We start from the raw sequence: 13,282 nt of genomic DNA, 5'->3' as shown, positions 1-13,282 counted from the left end.
CATTTTACACTTGGGGGAAATGGGGCTCCCAGATCTAAGAGTAGCTACCAAATCTTTATTGTGCCATGAATCCTACCAGTTATTATTATTTATTATTTATTTGGTTGTGCTGGGTCTTAGTTGCAGCAGGTGGGCTCCTTAGTTGTGGCTCATAGGAGCCTTAGTTGCAGCACATGGGCTCCTTAGTTGCGGCAGGCGGGCTCCTTAGTTGCGGCAGGCGGGCTCCTTAGTTGTGGCATGCGAACTCTTAGTTGCAGCATGCATGTGGAATCTAGTTCCCTGACCAGGGATCGAACCCGGGCCCCCTGCATTGGGAGCGCGGAGTCTTAACCACTGTGCCACCAGGGAAGTCCCCTTACCAGGTAGTTTTAAATATGTTACTTCTAACTTTCCCAGCAGTCCTGCCAGGTAATTATTACCAGTCTCATTCTACAAATAAAGAAACTGGGACTGAGAGGCTGGTTAACTTGCCCACGGCCACTCAGCTGGTAACAGGGCTCTGTGGTCACTTGAATCTTGAATCAATATCCTTGCTACACAGCAGCTTCCTAGGGCCTGGGCGGAAAGATGCTGGAGTCAGCGGGCAGCATGGAGGTCCACCCAGTCCCATACGTGCAGAGAGGCATCACTTGCTGCGGACAACAAAGTCCTCGGTTTGCAGGGGTGCCAGGTGTGGGTGGTGACCAGTGGAGCAGTGTCCATCCCATTGCCGTCTAGGAAGATGTGACCTTTGTGAGTGAAGAGAGGTTCTACTTGGCGCCCCATTCCACCCCAAGACGTGACGTCATAGACCTGGACCGTCCCATCAAAACCTGAGGAAGAACAAGAAAAGCGAGCATTGACGCTGAATCTCTGAATGCTCTACGGAACCAAAACAGGCTAGAGGATGATGAATCAAATAGCCACAAGATACCTAAATTCCAAGGGAACTCCTTGGCGGTCCAGTGGTTTGGACTCTGCGCTTTCACTGCTGAGGGCACGGGTTCTATCCCTGGTCGGGGAACTAAGATCCCACAAGCTGTGCAGTGCAGCCAAAAAAATAAATAAATAAAATTAAAGGCCAACTGAAGGGCATGTAACATCTGCCGTCAATGTCGGCGGCTGATGACTCCAAGGAGCATATAACGATAAGCGTCTGTTGTCCATCTGTCACGTGCCAGGCCCGAGGCTAATCTTGCATTCTCTCTTTTAACCCTCACAACTGTATGAAGTAGGTACTACTATTTTCCCCAAGAAACGGAGGCTTTAGAGACTTTTCAAACCTCTTCCACTTGCCCCCAACTCTAATCCCTCCACATGTGAGTCCGTCTCAGCAGAGGGCCTTGTCTCCTACTTGATGGGGGAAAGAGAAGCCTTTAGAGAGAACTACCCAAGCCTGGTTCTGCTCTTCTGCTCTTTCTGGATCCTGCCATGACCAATGACCCTCTCCTGCTCTCTCAACTATTCTTTCAACCTCTCCCCCCGTCGGAGGATCCTTCCATCGGCTTTCAGATACCTCATTACACACCCTCACTCAACTAGATACTGCCGGGCCAGACCCAGGAGCCTGCTGGCCTAGCCAGCTTGCTGTAGTTCTAAAAGCGAGTAGACTGAGCGGCACCGCTGAGACCCTGTCGCCTCTCCCTGGTGCAGCCCGTGGCTGTCCTAGTGTCTTACCATCCGCAGCCTCTCCACCAACCTCAGAACTGAATTCCTGCTGCGACAGGAAAGGCCTGCTACCAACGTGGGGAAGTCTGGTAGCCAGGATGTGGAAGGGCCACCACTAAAGAACCTGGAGAGCTAATATGGAGCTTTTCTGTGAGCAACCTTAACTTCTGGGGCCAGATTTACTGCAGAACTACGGGCTCCTTCCTGAGCACCCAAGAGTCCCCGGAAGAGAGAGATCAAGTGACAGACACAAAATCCTCTCAGCGTACCTGAAATGGCCAAGCAGTTGTCCAGGCCTGGAGCCCAAGTCACTCGCAGCAGCTCTGGGTCAGGGCTAGGCATGGACACTGGGCACTGGACCAAGCTCACTGGCTGGCAGAGATCCCGGGGGTCAAGAAGACAGAGCTGCCCGTCCGAGCCAAGGCTGGCAATGCTGGGCCCAGGGCCCCGGCCCCCAGCTTCTGCACACCACCTCCCTCCAGCGGACCCAGAGCCGGGCCTGAGGTTCTCTGACGGGGTCCACTTCTGGCGGGTGTCGACAAGCCCCAGGCGGCCCGAGGTGCAGCAGAAGGCAAAGGTGTCTGTGTCCAGGACCTGCAGGCTACTCAGCAACTCGTCGTCACTGACACCTGGACGGCGGGGCGAGAAAAGTGGCTGCAGTCAAATGGGTCCAGTGGTTTGGCACCGTTGTATGGTCCAAGCCCCTTCCTCTGGGCAGCTCCCCACCAGCCCCCGGCCGAGCGAACCACATCCCGCCGCCTTCTCATCTCACACGGTCCGCCCGGCTGGTTGGGTGCCGGTCCCGGGGCTGCCTTCCCCAGCCCCAGAACAGGGGCCCCCGAGGCCTGGCCCTGTCTCTCGCTCATCTCGTTTCCCCAGCAGCTGGCACACAGGGTTGGATTCGGTTTCCAGCGTGGCTGGGTGGGGCTGGGAGGAGCCGGCAAGGGGCTGCGGTACCTGAGCTGTAGGTGGTCTTCTGTGATTCCAGATCCACCACCTTCAGACTGCTAAGCCTGGCCCCGTGGAGGACTCCGGGCGCCGCCGACGAGAAGATGGCCACCCTGGGCCAGAGACACCCCTCCTCGCACACATCAATGGTGCTGACAGCCTTAATGACATCTGGGGGAAGATGGAAGTGGCTGAAGTCCAGAATGTTAATGCAGGTTTGAAACATTCCATGGTGAAGGCCTGCCAGAAGGTCAGGGGAGACAGGGCCTCACGGCTGGTGAGAGAGGATGTGGAGACATCATCACTGTGCGTTGTGTTTACTTTTTGGAAACTGTCAGAAGCACTGTAGTTTCTCTATAATTTGTCTTTTGAACTGTTTTGCAAATGGGAGATAATGAATCACAGCAGCCATCTCAAAACCTCCCCAGCAGTTCTGGCTTTTTATAGTTTTGCGGAGAACAAATAAAGGAAGAGAAAAGGAAAGAACACGCCGATGATGTTATTTACACCTTAACTGAAAATAACAGGAATGGAGTTCATGAAGTAATATTATTTCTTCAAAAACATGTCCCATGACCTCAAGCAATTGGCCGAATCCTAACAGGTCAAGGTTATAACACAGATGTCTTTGTCTTCAAACATAAACAGGGCAAGAAAGTCCACATCTTTTTTACACTGAACGTTAAAAAGACATACTTGCCCTCAGGTTAAATCAAATTTTAGCTTTGTTCACCTCAGTCTGCATTGACAGCAGACAGGTTCCCATCTCTGCATTCTCCATTTATAACATAGTTCAGAACAAGTAGTTTGCTGTACAAACTACTTAAAGGGAGATGCATATTTTCCATTTTATATTTTCTTGCTCCAATAGGGAGCTCACTGTTTGGTTTCACATTCTCTGAAGAAAACGAAGATCTATGTATTTTTAAATTCTAGAGGATAGGTAAGAGGATGAGGAAGGGATGGATGAGAGAAGGAACACTAACGCGGCTTATCAAGCGAGCACATGGCAGTCAGCTCCCTGGAGACAGTTCACATACAAGGAGTCACAGAAGGTGCGGCCAGGCTGGGCTAGGATGCAGAGGCCCCTTGGGTCCTGCTCCCCAAGCCACAGACTCTCAGTGCACTTTGTCTAGACTTGCTGAACATAACTCCTCTACCCTAGGAGCCGCGGAGGTCGGAGCAGACACAACAGCTGAGCCTCAGGACCGTGTGTCTCCGGGGAGTGCCAGTGAGGCTGCGATTCAAACCAGCCCAGCACAGCTTGCCTCACTCCCCTGGGCCCAACTTAAGCGGCTCCCTTTTCCCTTTCCAAAGACTGAGGAGCCTGGAACAGATTCCCCAGGACCTGCTGCTCTGAGCCAGGGCTGGTTCTCAGGTGTGATTTGTCCCCTGACGGCAGGGAAGGAGGAGGTCAAGGGACAGCCTGCAAAGGCCTATTTCAAAGATGCCGTAGAAAACAAAGGCTTCAGAGCTCCTGACTGGAGAGTTGTGCTCCGTAGTTACAACAGGAAAGCAATACAGGTTCCTCCTCATCCCCTCTCTTGTCAGTGTTAAAATGCCCCCTTTAGGAAATCCACACCAACTAGCCAAATGAAAAGAAAAACTACTACAAAATCAAAGCAAAAGATGCAGTAAGGCACCTCCAAGAACTGGGCAATAAAAGAAAGAAGGCTGTCTGAAGATTAAACCAACAGAACGGGTCGGAGCTGCAGTGGGCACACTCCTTAAGGAGTCAGAATGGCTCCACACCTGCAGTACTGAGCTAACGTATTACCACGTCTAAAGGAAAAGTGGTGGCCATGAGAGGGGGCTGTTCTGCCACAACGGCAAAGAAAATGCTGGGGCCCGTCCACGGCAGAGAGAGCCACTCCAGACAGAAGTTAACTTCAAAGTAGAGGCTGCGGGAGACATTCAGCTGAGGCTGTTAGGTATGTCTCCACCTAAAGACCTTCTCAGTGGACTCCTCAGCCCCAGAGCTAAGAGGAGAGGCCACAGGCCCTCCCTCCAGGGGCCTGGAGAGCCAAGCCTTCACAAGTTCTATACCCTCTGCCTAAGAGAGCTTATGAAAACACCATTTGGAAGCCTCGGAGCTGATTCCTCTTGTTATGGTTATGTTTACCATGCAGGCTTTGACTAGGTTAGGTCTTCTATAGGAAAAGAATAAGGATCTGGAATATTCCACTTTTAGGGACACTTATTTTTTCATTATAAACTAATAAATCTGCGTTCTGGTTTATACAGCAGTCCTGTGAGTCTGGTGAGCGCGTCTGCCCCTAATAACAGATTAGATTTGTTCTGGGTGTGCTGACAGAATCAGGTTTCTGAGATACCAAAGCTGTGGGTCAAACCTGGACCTTGGAAAATTCACCAAGATAATGCTACATTTTTAGGTGTCTAGGAAAACAGCTGGCAAGCCTTCCCCAGATTCTGGAATATTCTGCACTAATATCCAGGGGAAGGTAACTATCTGATTTCCTACTCTCATATGAGTGTCAGAGCAAGTCTCCTCGGGCCTAGCTCTCCTGGGCCTGGGGCTACAGGTTCTATATGGCACCTGGTAACCACCCCAGGCACCGTCAGGACAAAAGAGCTCCAAGGCGCCCCCCTCATCTTTAAACCACTGCTGCCCCACGCAGCCTATTTTTAGGGAAAGATAAAAAACAACTATAAGTTACTGACATAAGGATAGACATAGAGATCACTGGAACCGAACGGAGAGTCCAGAAATAAATCCTTATATTCACGATCAACTGATTTTCACCAAAGGCACCAAGGCAGGTCAGTGGAGAAAGGCCAGGCTTTTTGACAAAGGGTACTGGGACCACCAGACATTCATATGCAAAAAGATGAACTTAGACCCCTCCCTCACACCTACATACACAAAAGTTAACTCTAAAGAGATCACAGACTTAAATGTCGGAGCTAAAACAATAAAACTTTTGGAAAAAAAAACATTGGGGAAAATCTATGGATTAAGTAAAGATTTCTTAGATATGACACTGTTTTATTATTAAAACGGACCTCATCAAAATTTAAAACTTTTATGCTTCAAAGGACACTATTAAGAAAATGAAAAGACAGGGAGAAAATATTAGCAAAACATATATCTGATAAATAACATGTATCTACAATGTACAAAGAACTCTCACAAGTCAATAAAGACAAAACAGCCAATCAAAAAGTGGGCAAAATATTTGATAAAATATAAGCACCAAGAAAGCAAGGAACATCTATGTGAGTGCTTGCTGTTATATCCCCAGAACCTTGCCCAGTGCTTGACACACCGGAAGCACACAATGAGTAACGACTAAATGATGAAATGTTAGCTACTGCTACAAATAACAGTAATAATAATAATAATATTATTATTATGTGCCCTTTCATAAGTAGATCTTACTTCCAGGAACCAGATCTAAGCAAAATGGTGGCACAGACTATGTTGCCAGTCAGTAAATACCCTATGACCTTTTTTTCAGAGCCCCTACATACTATACTGAGATCAATTATTATTATCTAACTATAGTTACCACCAGGCAGAGTTATAAGCAGACTCTGAAGTCAGACTACATTTAAGTCTTGGTTCTGCAACCATCTTTGTGACTCTGAACAAGGTCAGAGAAAGACTCTGGGAAAGAGTCTGTTCTCAGGCTTACGAGAGTTTAATGAGGCCACACGTGGAAAGTGATTAGTACAGTGACTGGAATATAACATACACTCGTTAATATTACTGCTACATCTTACAGATTGTTAACTAATCCGAACAAGTATCTATTAAAATGTACAGTGAAACTGGCATATCAAAGGGCCTGTGACAGCTGTTATCTCAGCCTGCTAGGGGGGAAAAAAATAACAACAAAACACCCTTAGGAAGATTTGAATAGGCGTTTTACCAAAGATACACGAATGGCTAATAAGCATATAAAAAGATGCTCAACATTATTAGTCATTAAGGAATTGCAAATGAAAGCCACATGATATACAATTTCACATCCATTAGGACTGCTTTAATAAAAAAGACAGATAATAACAAATGTTGGTGAGGACATGGAGAAACAGGAACCTGCATACACTGCTGGTGGGAATGTAAATGATGAAGCCATTCTGCAAAAGAGTTTGGGAGTTTCTTACAAAATCAAACAAACAAAAAACAAAAAAAAATTTTTTTAAAAATCAAACATAAGTTTACCACATGATCCAGCAATTTTATTCCTAATGTCTATCCAAGACATATGAAGACATAGGTCCACAGAGACTTGTACATGAATGTTCTTAGCAGCATTTTTCCTAATAACCAAAAATCAGATCCATCAACTGGTGAACAGATAGACAAATGTGATACATCCATAAATGGAATACTGTTCAGCCATAAAAAGGAACAAACTGCTGATACACGTTATGACATTGTATGACATGGTGGACCTCAAAAGTACTATGCTCAGTAAACGAAGCCAGATACAAGAGACCACATGTTGTATGATTCCATTGATATGAAATATCCAGAAAAGGCAAATCTATCATAGAGACAGAAAGCAGATTAGTGGTCGCCTGGGGCAGGGTGTGGGCATGAGGGTTAATCGTAATTGGCATGATGGATCTTACTGGGGTCATGAAAATATCCTAAAAGTGATTATAGTTGCACAACTTGTTAAATTTACTAAAAAGAAAAAAATCACTGAACTGTATACTTAAAATGGGTGACTTTCAATAAAATTATGAAAAAATAAACAATCATAACTACAAATAAGTATATACACACACCTGGAAGCTACAGCATAAGACAAGTGACAAGGAAGAAACAACAAAGGAAAGTCCACAGGGTCAGTGACCTCAAAAACCAAATGAGGACCAGAACCACCTTCCTGCAGCAGTGAAGCTTGGGGAGAAGCCAACAGCTGCTATTGGTTTCTGGGAAGCATCCAAGTGAGGCAGAGGACCACACAAGCCAAGGGGCAGTTCCAAGAGCGGCTGCCTTTGTCTCTGAGGCCCGCTCCCATGCTGGTCAGCAATGCTCTAACCCAAGGAGGGATGGCAGGGGCTGGATCAGGGCTGCAGGCTTCGGTGCCTGCCTGACAGGGGAACCGCAAACCTCCTGCTGGAGGGGATACTATGAGAGAACTCCCCCGACTCCCAGAGGAACAGGACTAACGCTTCCTGCGCCTTTCCCAACTTTCCTGTTCCTGTTGGGCAGCAAAGCTACGTCTCTGAGTCGGAGACTGGTCAGCCCAGCCTTGTGCTCACTCACTGTTTTCCCTCCCTGAGAGCAGCATGCCTGCAGTGAGAGGTGACCTCCCTGCTGCCTTCGCTCTGCCCCTGCCTGGGGTGGGAGGGGCCCGAAGTTCACCAGGTGCTCTGCCTCTGGCTGGGCTGGTAAACTCAATTCCTGAAGCAAGCTATAGGAAGCTCCACCTGGGGCTTGTGTGTACTGCTGTGGCTGCTAATTCACCTTTGCTGCATTAAAGTAGATACTGCATTTAAAAAAAATTTTTTTGGCCACACCATGTGGCATGTGGGATCTTAGCTCCCTGACCAGGGACTGAACCCGTGCCCCCTGCAGTGGAAGCACAGAGTCTTAACCACTGGACAGCCAGAGAAGTCCCAGTAGATACTGCATTTTAATTCCCACTGGCTCTGAGTCTGTTTCTTAACTGGCTCAGATTAGGGATTGGGGGTGTGAGAATAACAGGCTTTCCTACAAACCCAACCAAACCGAGTCAAAGTCACTTACCGCTGTCCTCCGCAACCTGCCACACCTGCAGGTAACAACCGGGAAGGCCACTGGTCACCAGCAACCTATTCAGGATGGATAAGAAATCTCAGCCCAGACAGTGGGGAGCTCACCCACACAGCCCTCAGCCTCTCCCCCTCCAGCCCACTCAGCTTGGGATTCCTACACTCCCTGTATCAGGAGAGCTTATGCAGGGAGGGGTCATCAAGATCAGTCATCCTCATTTAACAGAGGAGGAGCAGGCTTGTTCCCCTTTAGGGACAGGTCCACAGCTCACAGAGAGTCGTGGGACTGAGCCCTGGCTTCCACGTGGCATGACGTGTGCTAGAGGACCCAGCAGGGAGCCTGAACACAGAAGCCTCACCCAGAGGCTCTGGCCTCTGCCAACTGAGCTATTAGCCCCAACTACCCACCACCAGCTCTCTGAGAAGCTAAGAGCATCCCTTCTACTTTATATCTATTCCCTAGAGCAACGCCAGCAATCTGTGGGTTACCATAGTCAAGAGGTCTTGTGAGGGACTGTAAAGCCACCGAGCACTGGTTTCTTTGTATTCCAGATCAGTGTGTGCACATGCCCTCCCATGTGCCCCTGTGCTGAGGTGGGATGGGGAGGGGTGGTGATAAAGATACAGGATACCCCTAAAGTTCCAGCCACTCCATCCTGAATGGAAGGTCTGGGTCACAAAGCTGACCATACCTGGTGTCTGGCACATACTTCAGATCAAAGACAGACCTGTCTGAAAATCCTCCATGGCATACCTTGAAATCTCTTTCAGGGAATAAACCCTAAAATACAAAGGGGTGAAAAAAAAATACAAAGGGGTGGCCAGTCAGATAGAGGACCGCTCTCCAAAGGAACGTTTCAGACAAGTTCTAGGTAAGGAGCCATAGCCCAGCCTGGCAGGAAGCCACGGAAGCCGCTCAGGTGGCAGTGATGCTTCTCTGGGCAGGGCCTCAGGGTGCTGTTATTTGCAAATGTTGGTCTCAGCTGCTTACACAGATAGCTTCCTTTCTTTCCTGCACACCCAAAACCTTTCTTCTAACCTTTCACCACGGCACAAGTGTTACATTCCAAGCCTTCTTAGAGGAGTCACAGAGGCTTAACAGAGAAAGGTGGAATGTATCAGCCAACTAACACAGCCCCATTCCTCCCCACACCTCGCACTGTAAGTTAGGTGGGTTCTTCCAGCAATAAAAATACAACTGCCAGGACTTCCCTGGTGGTTCAGTGGTTAAGAATCCGCCTGCCAATGTAGGGGACATGGGTTCGAGCCCTGGTCCAGGAAGATTGCACATGCCGCGGAGCAACTAAGCCTGTGCACCACAACTACTGAGCCTGTGCTCTAGAGCCTGCGAGCCACAACTACTAAGCCTGTGCGCCACAACTACTGAAGCCCGCGTTCTGGAGCCCGTGCTCCGCAACAAGAGAAGCCACCGCAGTAAGAAGCCCACAAGCAGCAATGAAGAGTAGCCCCCGCTCACCACAACTAGAGAAAGCCTGTGCAGCACCAAAGACCCAATGTGGCCAAATAAATAAATAAAATAAACTAATTAATTAAAAAAATACAACTGCCAATTATCCAGTGCTCACTGTGTCAGCCACCCTGTTTAGTGCTTTACTTTATCACGTTGAATTCTTACAACTGCCCTGTGACCTGGGCAGTATAATTATCCCTGTTCTAAAATGACAAAGCCAAGGCACAGGGAGCTTAAGCAACTTTTCTAAGGTCACAGGGGTTACGTTATACATCTGAACCCAAGTCTGTCTAACCGAAGTCCATGCTCTTAGCCACTAGACTCTACTATCTCCACGTGAGGAACCAGAGGCAGGGGAAGAGGAGGTGGCCACAAGAGAACAGAGGGAAAGCCAGGGGTGAGGCGGGAGGTAAATCAGGTCTCTCATCAAGGCTCAATTTTGGTGAGCTCCTGACTCAGCTTGAGGGGTAGGGACGAGGAAGATCAAGAACATTAGGAAGGAAATTTACCCAAGGGCAATAAAGGCAGGACTGATCTAGCCAATGAGCCTGAGTGATTTTATAGTAACATTAGGCAGCTATCAACTCTTCGTGACACATTCTTATCTCTTGGCTTCTGGATCACTGGCCTTTTCTGAGACTCCTCCTACTTCAAAGACTATTCTTTCTCAGTACTCCTTGTGGGTTCATCATCTTCCTCTACCCATTTCTTTTTTTTTTTTGCAGTACGCGGGCCTCTCACTGTTGTGGCCTCTTCTGTTGCGGAGCACAGGCTCCGGATGTGCAGGCTCAGCGGCCATGGCTCACGGGCCCAGCCGCTCCGCGGCATGTGGGATCTTCCTGGATCGGGGCACGAACCCGTGTCCCCTGCATTGGCAGGCGGACTCTCAACCACTGCACCACCAGGGAAGCCCCTTTCTACCCATTTCTTAAGTGTTCTCCCTGAGGTTCTGTCTTTAGCCATCTTCTCCTCTTATTCTTTATATACTACACATTCATCCTAGGTGATCTTAACCATTCTAAGGTTTCAACCACCCTTCATACTCTAATTGCTCCCTAAATTTTTTTTTTTTCCGGCCGTGTGGCACAGCTTATGGGATCTTGGTTCCCCAACCAGGGATCGAACCCGGGCCCCCTGCAGTGGAAGTGTGACGTCTTAACCACTGGACCACCAGGGAATTCCCCCCAAAATCTATTCTTGATAAAGTATAATTGACTTCTTGCTCTAGGAGCCCTCTGTAAATCACAGGACTTTCTGTACAACTTACCTCTGTGCACATTTGCCTCCCTTTATTAGACTATAAGGGCAGGCCCAGGGCTTACAGTTTCTCTCTTTCTAGTATCCAGGACAATATTTGGTAGACAACAGGAGCTCCATAAAGATTTAATAAATGAGTAGAAGTAGACACATATACTCAGCATAAATATTTCAAGTTACCTGGTTTTCTTTTACAGAAAGTCTGAGAGGTAATATCAGATGAAGAATCTCATTTTTTTTCAGGCTTTCATAGCCAGCAACCAAGATTCCTGGAAAAAGAAGCAGAATAAGCTGTGACAAAGTGCTAGAAAGATTCTGGACCACAGCTGGGTCCAGACACTCTGCCAAATCTCCCAAAGCAAAGATAAACTCTTCTGCCATTGGTATGCAGCCTTGTACTGAGGGATGGAAGAGATCTAGATCTTCATAAGAGAAATATAATGCTGATGGGGCATGAAATTGCTACAAGTGACCAAGAGGCCCTCAAGCTCCCAGAAGAGGGGTTGGGTCCCTCTGGGCTGAGCTCCTGAGTTCCAGCTTGAGGAGTGGTTCTTCAGGGCCAGGCAGGGCATATCACCTTTGTCACCAATCCATTCAAGGACTCGAGTGGCTCCCGAGAGGTCGAATGCATGGAAATCCTGGTACCTGCATGATAGGGACACAACATCACACGATGCATGGCACTTTACAGCTGTTAAAGAACCTGAGATGTTAGCATGGTTCGGCAGTTGGGGGCCCAGGCTCTGGAATCAGGCAGAACTGGGATCAAGCCTTGTTACACATTTCATCCCCTGTGTGACTGGGGGCAGGCCAGTCACAGTTTCCCTGAGTCTCGCCCTCATCTGTAAAATGGAACTCCTAGAGTACTCAGACTTCCCAAGGTTGACGTGAGGAATCGAGATAATCTTTAAGGTTTAACCCAGAGCCTGGCGCAAAATAAATAGTCACTTATGTTATTATTATCCTCCACAAGCACTGCCCCTACTAGTACTTCACACAATTTGCGCACACAGGAAGGTGCCATTTCCCAGCTGCGGGTGCCGAGGCCCAAGCGGAGTCCTCCGTACAGGTCCCGCCCCACATGCCGCGGGTTCCCTGCGTGCTCCATGCCGCGCCCGTCCTCCCCCAAGCCAGCTCCAGACCCGAATTCCACGTCCCAAGCCCACACGATTTACAAGCGCAAGGATTCCACCAGCCAGTCCTCAGCGGGCTCCATGGCAACTGTCGCTTCCGGTACCGCACTTCCGCCTCTGAACCTTCCTGGGCAAGCGCGGCCCTCTCGCGAGGAGTGGGGCGCGGCCTGGTCTGACCCGGGGGCGGGGCCTTAGAGGTGCCCTAGCGCCGCCGCGGACCTGAGGTACCCGTAACTAGCTATGTCCGGGATTCTCCGGATAAACTCTCCTGGAAATAAGACGCAAATTCAGGGATTCCCAGGATGTCAGTCAGGCCTGAGGGACCAAATACACGCTCGTTTTATGACCGGGTATTTGCAGATCAGAGGAAAAGGCCAGATAAAATACAGGACGCCCGGTTAAATTCCAATTTTAGGTAAACAACGAATAATTTTTTTCGTTTAAGTATGTCCATGCAATATTTAGGATATCTTATACGATAAGATAGGGGCATCCTGCCATTCCTAAGTGCTAGGCATCCACAGAGGTAGGCAGGGGCAGGCCCCCCAGTGCCTTTCTCCCTGAAGGGCCTGGGAGGGGTCAGGGTAGTGGTTTTCTCAGAATAACAGCCTCAACCTCACAGAGTGGTCATGACAGTCAAAGGAGATCATAGAAGTAAAGTCCAAGTACCATGCCTGGCCCTGGGCCGGACAGTGTTTTTACTCCCCCACCTCCAGCTCTGCCCAAGACCTCACTTCTGAAGTCCCACCCCCCAGGGCGAAGTACTGCTTCCTCTGAGATTCTCTAGTTGGTCTTCATGTTCCAGGCCTTCGAGACCACTGGCCCCGGAGGGGACATTGTCTGCCTTCAGACTCAGCCAGCCCGAGCACCTGGCCCTTACATCTGAGGTCTCCAGAGGCTGGTGGTTCTTTTTTTTTTTTTTGGCCACACTGCGCGGCATGTGGGATCTTAGTTCCCCATGGGGCTGGGGATGAACCTTTTGTAGGGAATGCCCCTCCCTTCTTTCAAGATGTACATATTACATGCTAGGCATGGTGGGGGACACAAAGTTAAGGCAGCCACTGGTGCTGCCAGGAAGCTCACAGACTGGCAA

At 48.9% G+C, this 13,282-nt stretch overlaps 1 protein-coding gene across 3 annotated transcripts; it reads right to left on the bottom strand.

The window, feature by feature from the left end:
* Positions 1–240: 240 nt before the first annotated feature.
* On the bottom strand, positions 241–12,297 carry WDR73 (WD repeat domain 73). 3 transcript variants are annotated; one of them, XM_024766547.1, is made up of 9 exons: positions 12,232–12,297; positions 11,634–11,701; positions 11,237–11,325; positions 9,021–9,109; positions 8,324–8,388; positions 2,605–2,766; positions 1,917–2,276; positions 914–1,018; positions 241–812 (listed from the first exon to the last, which is right to left on the bottom strand). In XM_024766547.1, the coding sequence occupies exons 1-9, from the start codon at positions 12,270–12,272 to the stop codon at positions 577–579; spliced, it is 1,215 nt and encodes a 404-aa protein (XP_024622315.1). In that variant the 5' UTR covers positions 12,273–12,297; the 3' UTR covers positions 241–576. The 3 variants fall into 3 exon arrangements, with proteins under 3 accessions (XP_024622315.1, XP_024622316.1, XP_024622318.1); XM_024766548.1 differs by lacking the exon at positions 914–1,018; XM_024766550.1 differs by lacking the exons at positions 9,021–9,109; positions 11,237–11,325; positions 11,634–11,701; positions 12,232–12,297 and having other exon boundaries at positions 2,605–2,869; positions 8,324–9,009.
* Positions 12,298–13,282: the final 985 nt, after the last annotated feature.

Source organism: Neophocaena asiaeorientalis, unplaced genomic scaffold (assembly GCF_003031525.2).
Source record: "Neophocaena asiaeorientalis asiaeorientalis breed wild unplaced genomic scaffold, Neophocaena_asiaeorientalis_V1.1 scaffold346, whole genome shotgun sequence".
NCBI lineage: Eukaryota > Metazoa > Chordata > Mammalia > Artiodactyla > Phocoenidae > Neophocaena > Neophocaena asiaeorientalis.
Note: the sequence above shows the minus strand (reverse complement) of the source record. Positions and strands in the feature narration are given on the sequence as shown.